Below are 13,031 nucleotides of genomic sequence, written 5' to 3' on the forward strand. Positions count from 1 at the left end.
AAACCAGTCTGTACTTGTTCTGCTCTCATGCCGTTCGCTCTAACTCAGCCTCACCACGTTCTCCTCAGAGAGAGAAAGTTAGATAGATGGTGGGTGTGGACACAGTTAAAGGACAATGTGGCTGTTGCCATAGCAGGTTGCATTTCTGTGGAAGTGAAAGAAAATAATGTAAATGAAATTCGTAGGCAATTCTGAAATTGGAGGTCCAGTCTCTGGAGAGAATAGAACTATTACGGTTTATTCCTACTCACAGTAACGCTAACGACAAGTTTTGCATTCATGTCAGCTGAGTACGTTCACAATCTCTGAGAAGATTCGGAAGAACAGTAGCTCTGAAACTACAAAATGTTCAGTTTAACAAAACGGGGCAAGGAGATGTACTAGTGGAAACAGTTGAGAAAAATGACAAGAAGTAATTATGTCAAATGCAACTAATTAGGAGTTTGTGACTGTGGGGTGCGTGTTTGTGTGAAAGGAGCTGAGTTATTTGCAAAACTATTGGATCACAGAGCAGGAAAAAAATCACTCCCTGGGTTCTGGTGGTGCTGAACTTAGCCATAGCTGGTACTTAAGGAAGTTGGCAAAGAAATATTCTAAGTGTAGAGAAGAAATGTTAAAAATTACAGATCTGGAGAACTTGGCATATAAAAGGTGGTGGAATTTTCAGAGGAAAAAATTACATAATCAGCAGTGACTGATGGGATGTCTTTGTTAGTCCCAAATTTGCTAAAAACGCATGTAAGTCAGCTCTGGTGATAACAGCAACAGGGAGATACTGTTATGAAAAATACTCCATTAGACATTGACATTTTAAGCAGTTTGGACCAGATCCACGGAAGGTTTTAAATGACTAACATACTTCACTTTCTAATGTAAACTACTAAAAAGTCTAATCCTGTGCTCAGTTCCTGCTTTATTCACCTGCACCAGAGATCCAAAGGCCAGAAAGGGAAAGAGCCCTTAGCAGGGGGGGTGTTTATTGCTCAGAAGAGTCAGTTTCCAGTCTGTCTTTAAATTAGCATTTCACCATTTTCTAATGGTGTGAAAGAATTTTGGAGAGTTAGGTGATGTAAGAGAAGCTGTGGCTTCCCCATCCCTGGAAGTGTTCAAGGTTAGGTTGGATGGGGCTTTGAGGAACCTGGTCTCGTGGAAGGTGTCCCTGCCTGTGTCAGGGGGGTTGGAACTAGGTGATCTTTAAGGTCCCTTCCAACCCAAACCATTCTGTGGTTCTGTGATTCTATGATCTGTATGCCACAGCCTACCGCCAGAGAGCTTCTTTCAGAGGTGAACAGAGCATATGGGATCACGACCTTGCCCCAGCTCTAGCAGAAGGAGGGATCAGAATCCTGATCCGAGTTCCTACTTGAGCATCCTCAACACCAACCAGCCGCGTCAGGGAACGGCGGGAGGTGCCGTCTTGGCGTGACCGGCACCAAAAGCCCGAAGGGGCTGCTCCCAGCTTCTCCTGAAGGCCAGCGAGCGGTGCGCGGTGCGGTGCGGTGCGGGGTGCTCCAGGCCGGGCTCCGCTAGGTGGCGGATGCGGAAGGGCTGCACGCCGCTGCGGTGGAGCCCGGCCGGACTCGGCCCTGCCTCTCCGCGCTGTATTGTCTGAGGCCAGGATAGAGCGCGGACAGTTTCCTGGAGCCCTGCCTGCCCCCGTCTCTTGCTGGGTTTGTCATTAATAAAGCAGAATCGCGGAGGATCCGAGGGAGGTCTGAGACACAAAGGAGCCCGGTGCGGTGACAGGGTAAGAGGGCACTTCTCGGCTATCCACAGCCAGCGAGGGAGAATTGCCAAGGCAGAGAAATTCTTGAGGAAAACACAGCGGGGTGTAGCGGGAGGCAGAGAAATAAAAAATGTCTGCGAAGTTTGCAGAGGACCAGCTCGTTAAATTGTAGCGTGGTCTCTTAAGTCCGTGGAGAAGCGCGTTTGCCCCTTTACAGACCAGCTGAGAAGGGACGGCTGCGTGCTCAGGAGACCGTGACCTTTGCCATCCGTGTTTTTTTAGGTTGCAAAAGTGAAAGGAAACTGGAGTCTGTAAATATCACAATAAAGCATTAAATAAAATTGTCTTATACAGAATTAAATCACAACTTTTTCCGGCTTATTGTCATCTTTGTCTTAAGCATGCTTTCTGCTGTGCGTTCCGAAAGCAGTGATTTTGTTTGTGCAGCATGTGTATAATGCTTCAGAAACAGCTTTAGTGTTAAACTTGGGTGTTTGGGCTGAACTTCTTAAGGATGCACCTCCAGTCCCCGTTTCCCTCAGCCCATGTAGCTGTGTCTGACAGAAAACTCGCAAAACTGAGGCAGGTGTATTTTGCAGTGAGTATGACGGCCCTTGCCGTGCACATGTGAGCCCTCGGGCTCACCGCCCACCCCTGCTCCGAAGGGCCGCGCACAGGTGTAAGGGCAGCCGGGGAGGATGTGAGGGTCCGGGGGCTCCTGGCTTGGTCCTAGGTGCCCGCTAAATCCGGCTCCGGGCCCCGGAGGTTGCGAGCTGGCTGCCGGTGAACTGGGGCGGGCTCGGCCGTAGGGAACTGCGCGCTCGAGGGGCAGAGGGTGCTCCGTGCCCGAGCGGGGCTCCTCGGCTCTCGGCGCTGCGCTGTCCCCTTGCCCCGCAGCGGCGGCGAGTGGCGCGTCTGGAGCGGCGGCTTCTGCCCCACGGCCCCCGGTCGGGCGAGGGGCTCGGTGCTGGGGGCAGACTGGGGACCCGCCGTGGGGTGCCTCGCGGTGGAGTTAACGGCAGGTGGAGTTAACGGGCTGGCCGAGAGCCGGCAGGGAGCTAGGGCGGAGAGGGCGGCCCCGGGGGGAAGCGGGGGGAGCCGCGGGGCGCGCCCGGGGCGCGGTGCCGGGGGGGCGGCGGCGGCGGCAGCGCTGCCGGGGCCCCAGCCCTCCCGCTTTTGAACCTGGGCAACGCAGAAGCGTGGGGAGGGGCAGGGGCAGCGGCAGGCGGGGACAGCGTCGCCGACCGAGCGGTTAAGGTGGGAGAGCCGCGGGCGCGGAGCGGGTGAACGAGCGAGGTGTCAGCGACCAGCGGCTGCTGCTGGTCCCCGGCGCACCGCACCGCTCCGCACCGGGCACCATGCAGAGGTCCCCCCTGGAGAAGGCGAACATCTTCTCCAAACTTTTCTTCAGGTGGGAGCCCCGGCCCCGGCGGGACACGTGCTGCCTGGGGCAGCGGGCAGGGCGGGCAGCGGCGGGGCAGGGGGTTCGGTCGGGCTTTGGGGACCGGGCGCTGGGCGCCAGTCAGCTCTGGGAAGGTCCGAGGGGAGCGCGGTGCCGAATGAGGAGACCTCGCTTTTTTTGTCGTTGTTGTTGCTGGCTTTTCAGCACCCGGATTGGGCTCTGTCTGTCAGGTGTCATAAACCCTCGCTGGACCTGGACAGATGTATTTATGACATACTTTGAGCAACCTTTGGTAAATTGCTCAAGTAGTTAATCTGTTATTTCACTGTAAACTGTGAAAACACAGCGGGATGGTGGGGAGCTGAGGGGAAATGCTCTCGGAGCAAGGGTTCTTTCTGTTTGGCTTTTCGGGTTTTCAGCGTTTGCTCAGTGTGTGAGTGTACTGGAAACAGTTCCTTGTAAGCCTTTCCTAACAAGCAAAGTCTCTTTCGCCTTTTCTTTCTCACAACTTCAAATAAAAAGGGAAGAAGGAGCCAATACCAACGCCTGGGCACAGTGTGCTCTATTAGACAATATAGAAGCCTGAACACGTTTTATGTGACAATGCTAGACATAACACTGCCACCTGGAAAGAGCAAATAATCCTTCTGGCTTTGGCTCACATGCCACAGGTTTTTCCGGGGTGCTGGTTCCCCCTTTTGTTGCTGGAGGGTCTTTTGCACCGAAGGGAGAGGAGGGAGGAAATCTTCTGTAAGTCGTGAACATCGTGACTGAAATGGGAGCACGTGATGTAAAACCATAGCATTGGCGCGAGGTCTCTGCCTGAACAACTGGGGGTTTTTAACTCACTTTTCAATCCTTTTGGGACAGCTTCCCTTTCCAGATTGGCCTGGACCCTTTTTTAAAGTTTCTTAAGGGAAGTGGGTCTGCATGGGTCACTTTCTGCCTGCCTCTCCCACTTCGGCTCATTTTAGCCAGATGTGATAGTGGAGGAGGATCCCAAATGTAGCCTGTTCCTGAAGCTTTACAAACACCAAGGTAAAGGTGAGGTTCCTAGAGGTGTCCCCCAGTGGTGCTGCAGTGGGAAAGAAGCTGCAACTGCTCTCAAATGCTGTTAGAGCCAGGGAGTGTGGATGATGGGGGTGCAAGCCTTTACAGATTCTCCATAGAAGTCTCAGTCAGTGCTTCTGTCAAGTACAAGACACAAATCTGTAGAAAATAAGTCTGTATATTAAGCCCCTTAATATTATATAAGTCTGTATATTAGCCCCTTTGTTCTATTTAATTTTATTTATTTGTAAAGCTTCTATCAGAGTAGTGCTCTCTTAGAACCTATGGTGCTGAAGGTGTCAAGAAAAACACCCCTATAAGATAAAGCAAATATACTTCTGATTCCTACCTTACTTAAAGTTCCTGTGGCTGAAACCAGATGTGGTTCATGCTCATTAAGTGCATAATTAACCATCCTTGGGCCTGACTAACCTGGTCTTTTAAAATCATAGTCTTTAGGTCAATTAAGTAATGTTTGAATTATGCTTATCATGCATGATACATTATATTTTACCACGTATGTGAGTGTATATAGAGAGAGGTTTATGATGAATATTGAGTAGAGCAGAGAAATTTCTCTACAAAACTTTACAGTAACATTGTTTTGTAGAAGAACCAGGCTGTTAAAGTAAACCTTCAGTTCACTGGGTAAGAACAACCAATATTGCATGTGTACATCTGTGAAGTATCTAATGTGGTTCTAATACCTTTGCGATGATGTTTCTGTGAATGACAAAGTCTCTGTTTACATGGATACTACCAGATACACTGTGAAAGGCTTTGTTTCTTCACAAATATTGTATGAAATAAAAAGAATAACATGACTTACATCCAGTTTGGCAGCAAAGATGTCTTTCTCTTATAATAAATAAATAAATAAGCATTTGAAAAACATACATTACAGTGATGAAACATGTTAGCTTGTTTTAAAATATATCTCCTCGGTCTTCAAGGATTCCATCAGTTTCTGTCTCATCAAAAGTAGTCAGGATCAGTGCTGAAGATTATTAAAAGGTACATTATTGCATTGCAAATATTCTTCAAGGTATAAATTTAGCATAACGCTGAAGTATATTATTTGTGATGACCTTTACAAAGCCAGAAGCACTTGCTATGTATCAGTATCAAGAGATCTGTCCACTCAACTGGAAACATCTACAAAGTGGTGATTAATGAGTGAGATTGGAACAAGGTTTTCTAAGATGTGAGAATATTCTGTGAGTGTTTTAACTGAATCTATGCACATCATTGGTTTCTGATACTGATTGTTTTCAGTAAGGTACTCCAGGACATGCCTACATTTAGTTCTATGAAACGGTGTGAGACAGAGCTCAAGGGCATTATATCTGAAATAAGTAGTCAATTCTTTCTTTAAAAAAAAACCTCAAAAAACAAAAACCCAAAAAAACCAAAAGCCCAAAAAGGTGTGTATGGAAAAAGGTTGTTTTTTCCAATGAGGATGAAATAGTTGCTTTCAAGTGCAACATTGCAGAATGCTGCAGTGAAGTAACTTTTATAGAAGGCTCCTGTGCAATTATGTGTGAAGTGCCAATCTGAATATAGTGCAATAAGCTGAAGGTCATGTTAGCGGCAGTGATACTGAAGTATTAGTTGTTATTATTCAGGAACTTTTGCTGATATCAACTGTCATCCTAAAATTTCAACAATTTCTGCTTAGAAATGGAGTTTTGGTGGTTATGAAATGAGGTGTGGAGACAAGTTGTGTGAAATCTTTGATTAGGATGCCGATTGGAAAACACTAGTTACTAAATGTTTGGGGTTTCAGGGTTTCTTTTGTGTTTTGATGTAATTTCCTTATTACATTTTCAGAGTTGATCCCTTTTGTTCCAAACCATAAGCAAGACATTTAGCTGTGCACTGGCAGCTTTCTGTCTCATTTAAAGGGAATAGAGTTTTATGCAGAAGCAGTCAGATGGTAATTTGCTTAACTTTGTATTCATTGTGAAACTTCACTTTTGTCTTTACAACAGTTACTTACGTTCTTGGAGTTTTGTAGGGTCAAGGCCGTACCTTTTGCAACAAACAACATCAGAGTGCTTTGCAATGAGCTAATTTTATTGTAGATTAACTGAGATAAGGAAGTATCATTAATTAATCAATTTTTAACTGGATGCCAGAACACAGAGTTATTGCTGGAGTTTCAGAAACAGCTGCAACTTTGTGAAAATCCTAGTGTGGTTTTTTTGTTGTTGTTGTCATTGGTTTTTTGTTTTTGTAATGTGCAAATTTAGATATTTAAATACAAGTTCAGAAAAGGCAATCCTTGTGCTCCTGTCCAACTCTCTAAGCATATAGAATCATAGAATGGTTTGAGTTAGAAGGGACCTTAAAGATCATCCAGTTCCAACTCCCCTGTCACGGGCAGAGACACCTTCCACTAGACCAGGTTGCTCAAAGCCCCATCCAGCCTGGCCTTGAACACTGTCAGGGATGGGACAGCCATAGCTTCTCTGGACGTATGCTTTTGCTTTGGTATATACCAAATGTGACATCTGTTTTGGCAGGACTGAGTAGTTTAGTGCCTTATTCATTATTAAATTCAAATGAAAAATACGGACTAACCCAGCTTTTGTGTCATGTTTTTGATGGGCTCAGTCAATCAGACTTGCTCTAGTTGCTTCTGTTTTTACAAACCAGAAAAATAGTAACCTGCCACCTGTTTATGCAGCTGTCCAGTGGTTCCAAGAGCAATTTAGCCTATAGGGGATAAATGTTGGATTCCTTCCTTTGCTACGTGTGCGCTGGGAGGGGTAGGAAAAGGAATTCAATTCTCCACCTCACCTCTTCTGGGAAGTAGGACTAGTGTTACCAGTGTATGGTAGTGAAGGTGTTTTAATTCTCTATCTATCTCTGGCTCAGCTATTCTTTTTAAAGCATAAGAGTGACAATGTAGTCCAGTGGGTAAGAAACCTGTTTGCAAATCCAACTTGTTTTCTGTTCTGAGTGCACTTGTTACAAAGTCTGTTAGTAGTCTTTAGGGTAGATAACAGAATTCAGGACTTAAGTTTTGAAAGTACCTAGCCCATGAGCTACAGTCATGCCTATTCTTTCTCTTTTTCTAAACTAATTCAGTTGTAATTGTAGGTTTGAGAGTGCCTTGACCAAGACAGTTTCTGGTGTGAAAAGGCATTCTCATGATAATTAGTTTGAATCTCTTCAAAGAAACTAAAGCCAGACCTGCGCTAGCCAGTCCCTGCTCTATCCTTGAACTATGCATCTGAAGGTTTAATACCAAGAAGGTACTTAATATTTTGATTCCTGAATAAAGAAGGTCTTATGTGTCTATTTTCCTGGAGAACTTTGGGATTTAATGTGCACATTTTGTACTCAGAACTTCCTGTGAAACTGTCTCAAGTTCCTAGAAATCCTGGGTATTGTATAGGAAGCTTAAAGACCTAAATCATGTCTATACATTTCACTCCAGAGAGCAGGTGTCTGGAAATTATCATATCCAACATGTATTTGGAGCATCCCCTATCAATACCTAGCTGTAGCCTCTTGTTTATTTTTCCTGTTTGAGTAGGGAGCCTCTGTGTATGTTGCCAGTGAAGAGCAGGTAAATTTAATTGCACAGTGTGATGGCTCAGTTGCAGGGACAGCTGGCTTAGACACTTCCATAAGGTAAATTCCTCACAGTATATTCTTAAGGCCCTTTATGGGTCTGGTCCTGAGGACCTGTCTTCCTGTGATCCCAGATAATCATAAATCCTGGCTGTTAGTGATAACCAAGCACAGTTGCAGCTACAGCACAGATTATGGCCTCATGAGACTGCGTGGTGAATTTGTCTGTGGCCACAAATGGTCCTTGGAGACCTGCTGGTCTACCAGCACTTCAGACGTGTGAAACAGCAAGCTTTCTGTACTTCTGAAAGTCAGCCCCCAGATGGTTCAAAGATGTGTGTGCAAGTTTTGGACTCCTTTTGAAATTTGACTTCTATTAATATTTTCAAAGTAGAATATGAAACTTGAAGTGAGCCAAAGAAAGGATACCGAGTCTCCTACTCTGAAATAATTTTAGCCATAGCCACTCTGATAGTAAGACCTAATGTCTCCTTGGTTCAGCCTGATACTGCATCTTTGGTCTAATGAGCAGAAGTGTAAACCCTGCATAGCACAGTGACCTTCTCTGGCTGCTTTATATCTCTAAAGCACAGTTGCCTGTATTACGTTGCTTCTGAGTTTCTGAAACACATGTAAAGCTGCTTTTCCTCCTGCAGGAGGAAGGCTTGCCATCTCGATATTCAAAATTAAATGATTAAGCATTTAAAAGATTTGTAGACCTTTTTATTCTCCTCCATGCTTATTTGATTTTGGTGGGGTAGAAAATAATCCGTCCCATCCTTGAATTCGTTTCTAGATACTGTAGGCAACGACAGGGAAAGTAGTATTATCTGTGTTACAGGGCCTTCTAAATGCCCTAGCAGAAATTTGAAGTCTACTGTACTAAGCACTGGAAAACATTTGATAAGGAAGTCTGTTCTGAAGATCTTAAGGTCTAAGTAGGTAGCTCAAAGGATGGGCTAAAAAGAAGTTTACTAGCTGTGTAGAGAAGAAAGTGGGGTGTGCAAGGATCCCGAGAGCATGTGGTGGGCTCAGTGCAGACTGCCTGAGATCTACTGTCTTAGGACACTAATAGCACGGGTATTTCTGGTGTAACAGAATTACTTCAGCATATTTCTACATGAACACTTATCACCTCTTCTATACAGAAGAGTCTCAGTCTCTGAATATCTGAATGTTTTTAGTATGCTAATTGTCAAACTGGTGAGAATAGCATGAGTTACTGCAGAGGAGTTCTGCAGGTTGCTGTTATCTTGTTTGTTTGTTTTTAATTCACACTCCCCCCCCCCCCCTTCTGTTTTGCAGCATGTATGTGTAGGTATATTGGTTGTGGGGGCAGGATGGTACCTGACATCTAGGTAAAAACATGTCCCATTATGTCCTCTAAAATAAATGTCAAAAGTCAAATTAAGCTGTAGCGTATAAGAAGACTTTAGTGATACGTGTTGCAAAATTTTCCTATGTAAACTTTCAGATGCAGTTCAACTGCCTTCCAGGAGAGAGGGGGTACGCCTGGGTGAGATTAGCAAAAACTCACAGGCTGTGTTTGTATATCACTCCCTCTCATATAAGCAAAAAGATCTGCATGAGCATTTTCACAGTCGGCAAGTACCTAAACCATGGCTGCGTTTTCATGAAACTCCCAAAAGTAGGAAAGAGTAAGTAGGCTTTTAGGTCATATTTTTAGGCAGCATTGTTTTCCCCTTGAAACCAGAACCCTGCTGGCTGTCAGATATGGGTAAACATCCTTCCTTCAGGAGAGGGTAGGCAGGAGAGGGGATTGATCCTAGAAGGGCAGTGCTTGGCATGGCCTGCTACAATACTAATGCCTTGACTCCATGGGCAAGGGCATGCCTTAGGAGAAAATCTTAAGTGACAGGTGGGAAAGGTCCTTGATTTCTGGTATCCCCATGTTTTAATGTTGGCACTTTTCTTTTTATACCCTGTTTTCTTTCTTTTTTTTTTTAACTTTTAAAATGAAGGATGTGAACCTTTATTGTATTGGAGTCAATCTGATATTTCACTTTATCTTGGTTTGACTTAAGTCAGTTTAAGGTTAATCTATAAAATCTGGAATGCTTTTATTTCTCTAGAGGTAACAAATACAAAGAAAACAAACAATCAAAAAAACCCCCAACATATCAGTCATTGGGGCTGGAACAAATTACAGATTTGGAGAGGGCCATTGCACCTGATGCGCAACTGTATGCTAACTTGTTATGAAATGTAGCTATAAATGCATGGCTAAGTCAGTGGAGTACTAAATTGGGTGAAATTTGTTGCTGTCACTTTAGTGACAATCTGGGAGATTTTAAAATTCAGTTCAATCATGAATAGCACAGCTCTGCAATTGTGTCACTGATGCAAACTTTCTGCAATGTTCCTTGGTCTTGCAAAGGACTAGGAAAAAGAAATCTCTCTTATTCTTGCTGTAGGATATATAACTGAGAAAAAAAGCGAAGATAAAGAAGCATCCTCTCCTAGAGTCTCACTGTAGGTATGTGCTGAAATAGCCTTGCAAACCCTGTTCATAGCACATCATCACTACTATGTTATTTTGATAGCTTTGTTAAAGAATTATTTGAGGCATATATTACACTTGACTTGGGTATCTAAACAACTGACAGATTGTAATACACTGAATGTATTCTGTGTTTGTATCTTACCCAAATATCTTCGTACCCCTAATGTGCTTTGTTTTCTCTCAGAAATAGCTCTTGGTACTTCTGCAAACCAAAATACTTTGACGATCTTACTGACTGTAAGGAGAAAATATTCAATTTCTGCTAAAAATCTAATCTCAAAAAGCATTTAGAGATTAGATAATAAGAAGTGCCACTTTGCAAAAACTAGATATGAAAAGGCAAGCCTTCCTGAAGAATTGCTGTGGAGTAATCCTAATTAAGATTCGCTATTGAAATCCTGGGGTTTCAGCAGAACATTGATTATTCTTAAAATGGTGCTGCTCACAGCTAGTGGCAGAGTCGATGATATTGCAGCTAAATATTTTCCATGTTAAATAACAGCTCATGGGGAAGAACTGTTTATTAGTGAAGAAACTTATATCTTAATTTTTGTGATCTGAGAAAAAACAACAAACAAGCAGACATTAGTGGGGTCTGCATTTACCTTCCATTGTTGAAGCCCTGTAATAATTATGTGTAAAATACAAGCTCAGAGTGTTGCATTTGCTTTTAAAGGGGAAAATGCTTAAGGTTTGATATAGTTTTCAGAATATAGAACATGCTATTTCAGCAGGTTACAATTTGAAACACGGTACCTCCAACACTACTCAAGGGTAACCAAGGTGCAGGAATTAGGCTGTAGTGCCTGGCAGTTGTGCTCTGTGGGTAAGATGGCTTGTCCCATCTATTAGCAAGGATCGTGCAGAGTTAGTGTCACCCATCACAGCTGCATTGCAGGGTGCTCAGAGGGCTGGTAGTGCAGAGAGTCTCCTGGAGATACAGTTCTGAGTGTAGTAGAGCTGCCACTTCCAGTACAAAGTAAGCAACAATTTACAATTTGTTCTGCAGCAGAGTGATGGGTATCTTTTGGGAGAGCATGGGAATGCAGAGCCTCTGACAGAAGCTGGTCTGACCCTTTGGGAGTCTATGTAGTACCTCAGTCTTTGCCTGCTGTCAGTAGGTTTTTGTGGCTCTACAACACCTCTTGAAACAGGCAAATCATGGGTTGATTATGTTCCCCCAGACTGTTAAAAGGAGTGATAAGATAAAGCCAGAGACATCTTTCTTGCTCTGTGTCCTTCAAGATTTAAGTCCAGTTCCTTAGTTGCTGCAGGCACTATACCTAACTATATTGCACACAGGTATCAATGCTTTGTAAGAGAAGGAAGTGAAGTCAATGGTCACCTTCACGCCGCTCAGTATATATTGCTGTGTTGTGCACAGGACACACGCTGAAATAGGACCAGCCTGATCAGGGGCCCTTGAGGGAGAGCTGCTCTGCTTTGCAGGTCGTGGATAGTCCAGCCTTGCTGCTCTGTCATGATCCCAACACCTTATGCTTCTTGACCTGACAGGCCTATTTGAGATGGGGAATCCCTGTGCCCTGTTGTGGCTTAGCAACACAGAGGCTCCTTCTGTCTTCAGTGGCATGCAAAGTAGCCTTAAGGGAGAGTCAAATCCCATTGATAAGCTAACAGTTTGTGTTAATACTCCCTAGAAAGTCAAAGACATCTGTCTTATTGGTACAATTTGTTTGAGTGAAATGGGATTGAAGGTGCTGGAGAAAGAAATAGCTGTAGTAGGAAATCTATTACATACTGCTAAAGTGAACGACAAAGAAATGGTCATTAGAAATCTGCCAAAAGAGAAGTTAAAACAGTATGTTATGGAAATGATATTTACACACTAAGCTCATAAGGTATTTTTTGCTACAGACAATCAATAATAGAGATGCAACTTGTTTTCCTTCTTTTCTTGTTTCCTACTGTACACCCTTGAAACTTGTCTCCTGCTGGGTTTCATGTGTGTGTACTCATAATAACGTTCCTAGTTAGTGGCAAAACTGACAGCACTACGGGTTTCTCTGTGAAAGATTTCATTAAATGCCAGCCAGTAATCCGGTGGCATTTGCTAACGTAATGCTGTAAAGCCAATCTGTTTCCTTTCCTTCTTGCTCTCTTTCTTTCAAAATAACTTTCTCGTTCTCAGCAACCACAAGAAGAAAAAAATCAGAATTAATGCTGACAAATTGTTTCTATTAAACCAAAAAATAGAAGAGCCATATTCACTGGCAAGCTCTGACTGAGCTGTGTTACCTAGTGGTAAAGAAACATCGACAACTACAGATGATCTTGCCAGTTAAAATCAATTTATAACCATTTTGCACTTCAAAACTTTGCAAAGAATCCAGAGCATAATGGTAAACTGGATGCTATTGGAATCTGGCAAAAGGTTAATTTTAGGAGATATTTATGTATTCTAGGTCTAGTACATTCCTTTTAATACAATACATACTGTCTCCCGCAGTTCTTGACAACACAACCCCAGCAGCTGTTGAAAATCTCCCTTGAGACAAACAACAAGTGACAGGCCAGCTCCTCCCACCATTACCACTCCAACCCAAAGCCACTTGGCACAGCTCGCAAATTGGCCAGATCTAGTTAGGGTGCGACTTCTGAGGAAGGCCAGGGCAGCTGGGAGGTGAACACCTTTGTGCAAGCCCTGCCAGCATCCTGTGGTAGGAACCTGACTGCAGAACAGGAGGACCCTAGAGGAAGGTGTCAGCACCACTCCTTAGCTGGCTGAA

The 13,031-nt window shown here is 43.9% G+C and overlaps 1 protein-coding gene across 1 annotated transcript in view; it reads left to right on the forward strand.

Annotated features, from left to right (window-relative positions):
• Positions 1 to 3,084: 3,084 nt before the first annotated feature.
• CFTR (CF transmembrane conductance regulator) overlaps positions 3,085 to 13,031 on the forward strand; it is a gene marked incomplete at both ends in the record, with an annotated part of 90,697 nt that continues 80,750 nt past the window's right edge. Inside the window, one exon of the mRNA XM_080627934.1 lies at positions 3,085 to 3,137. Coding sequence (XP_080484060.1) covers positions 3,085 to 3,137 — 53 coding nt within the window. The remainder of the gene's footprint in view (positions 3,138 to 13,031) is intronic.

This window comes from Psittacula echo (assembly GCF_963264785.1).
Source record: "Psittacula echo genome assembly, chromosome: 1".
In the NCBI taxonomy this organism is placed as follows: domain Eukaryota; kingdom Metazoa; phylum Chordata; class Aves; order Psittaciformes; family Psittacidae; genus Psittacula; species Psittacula echo.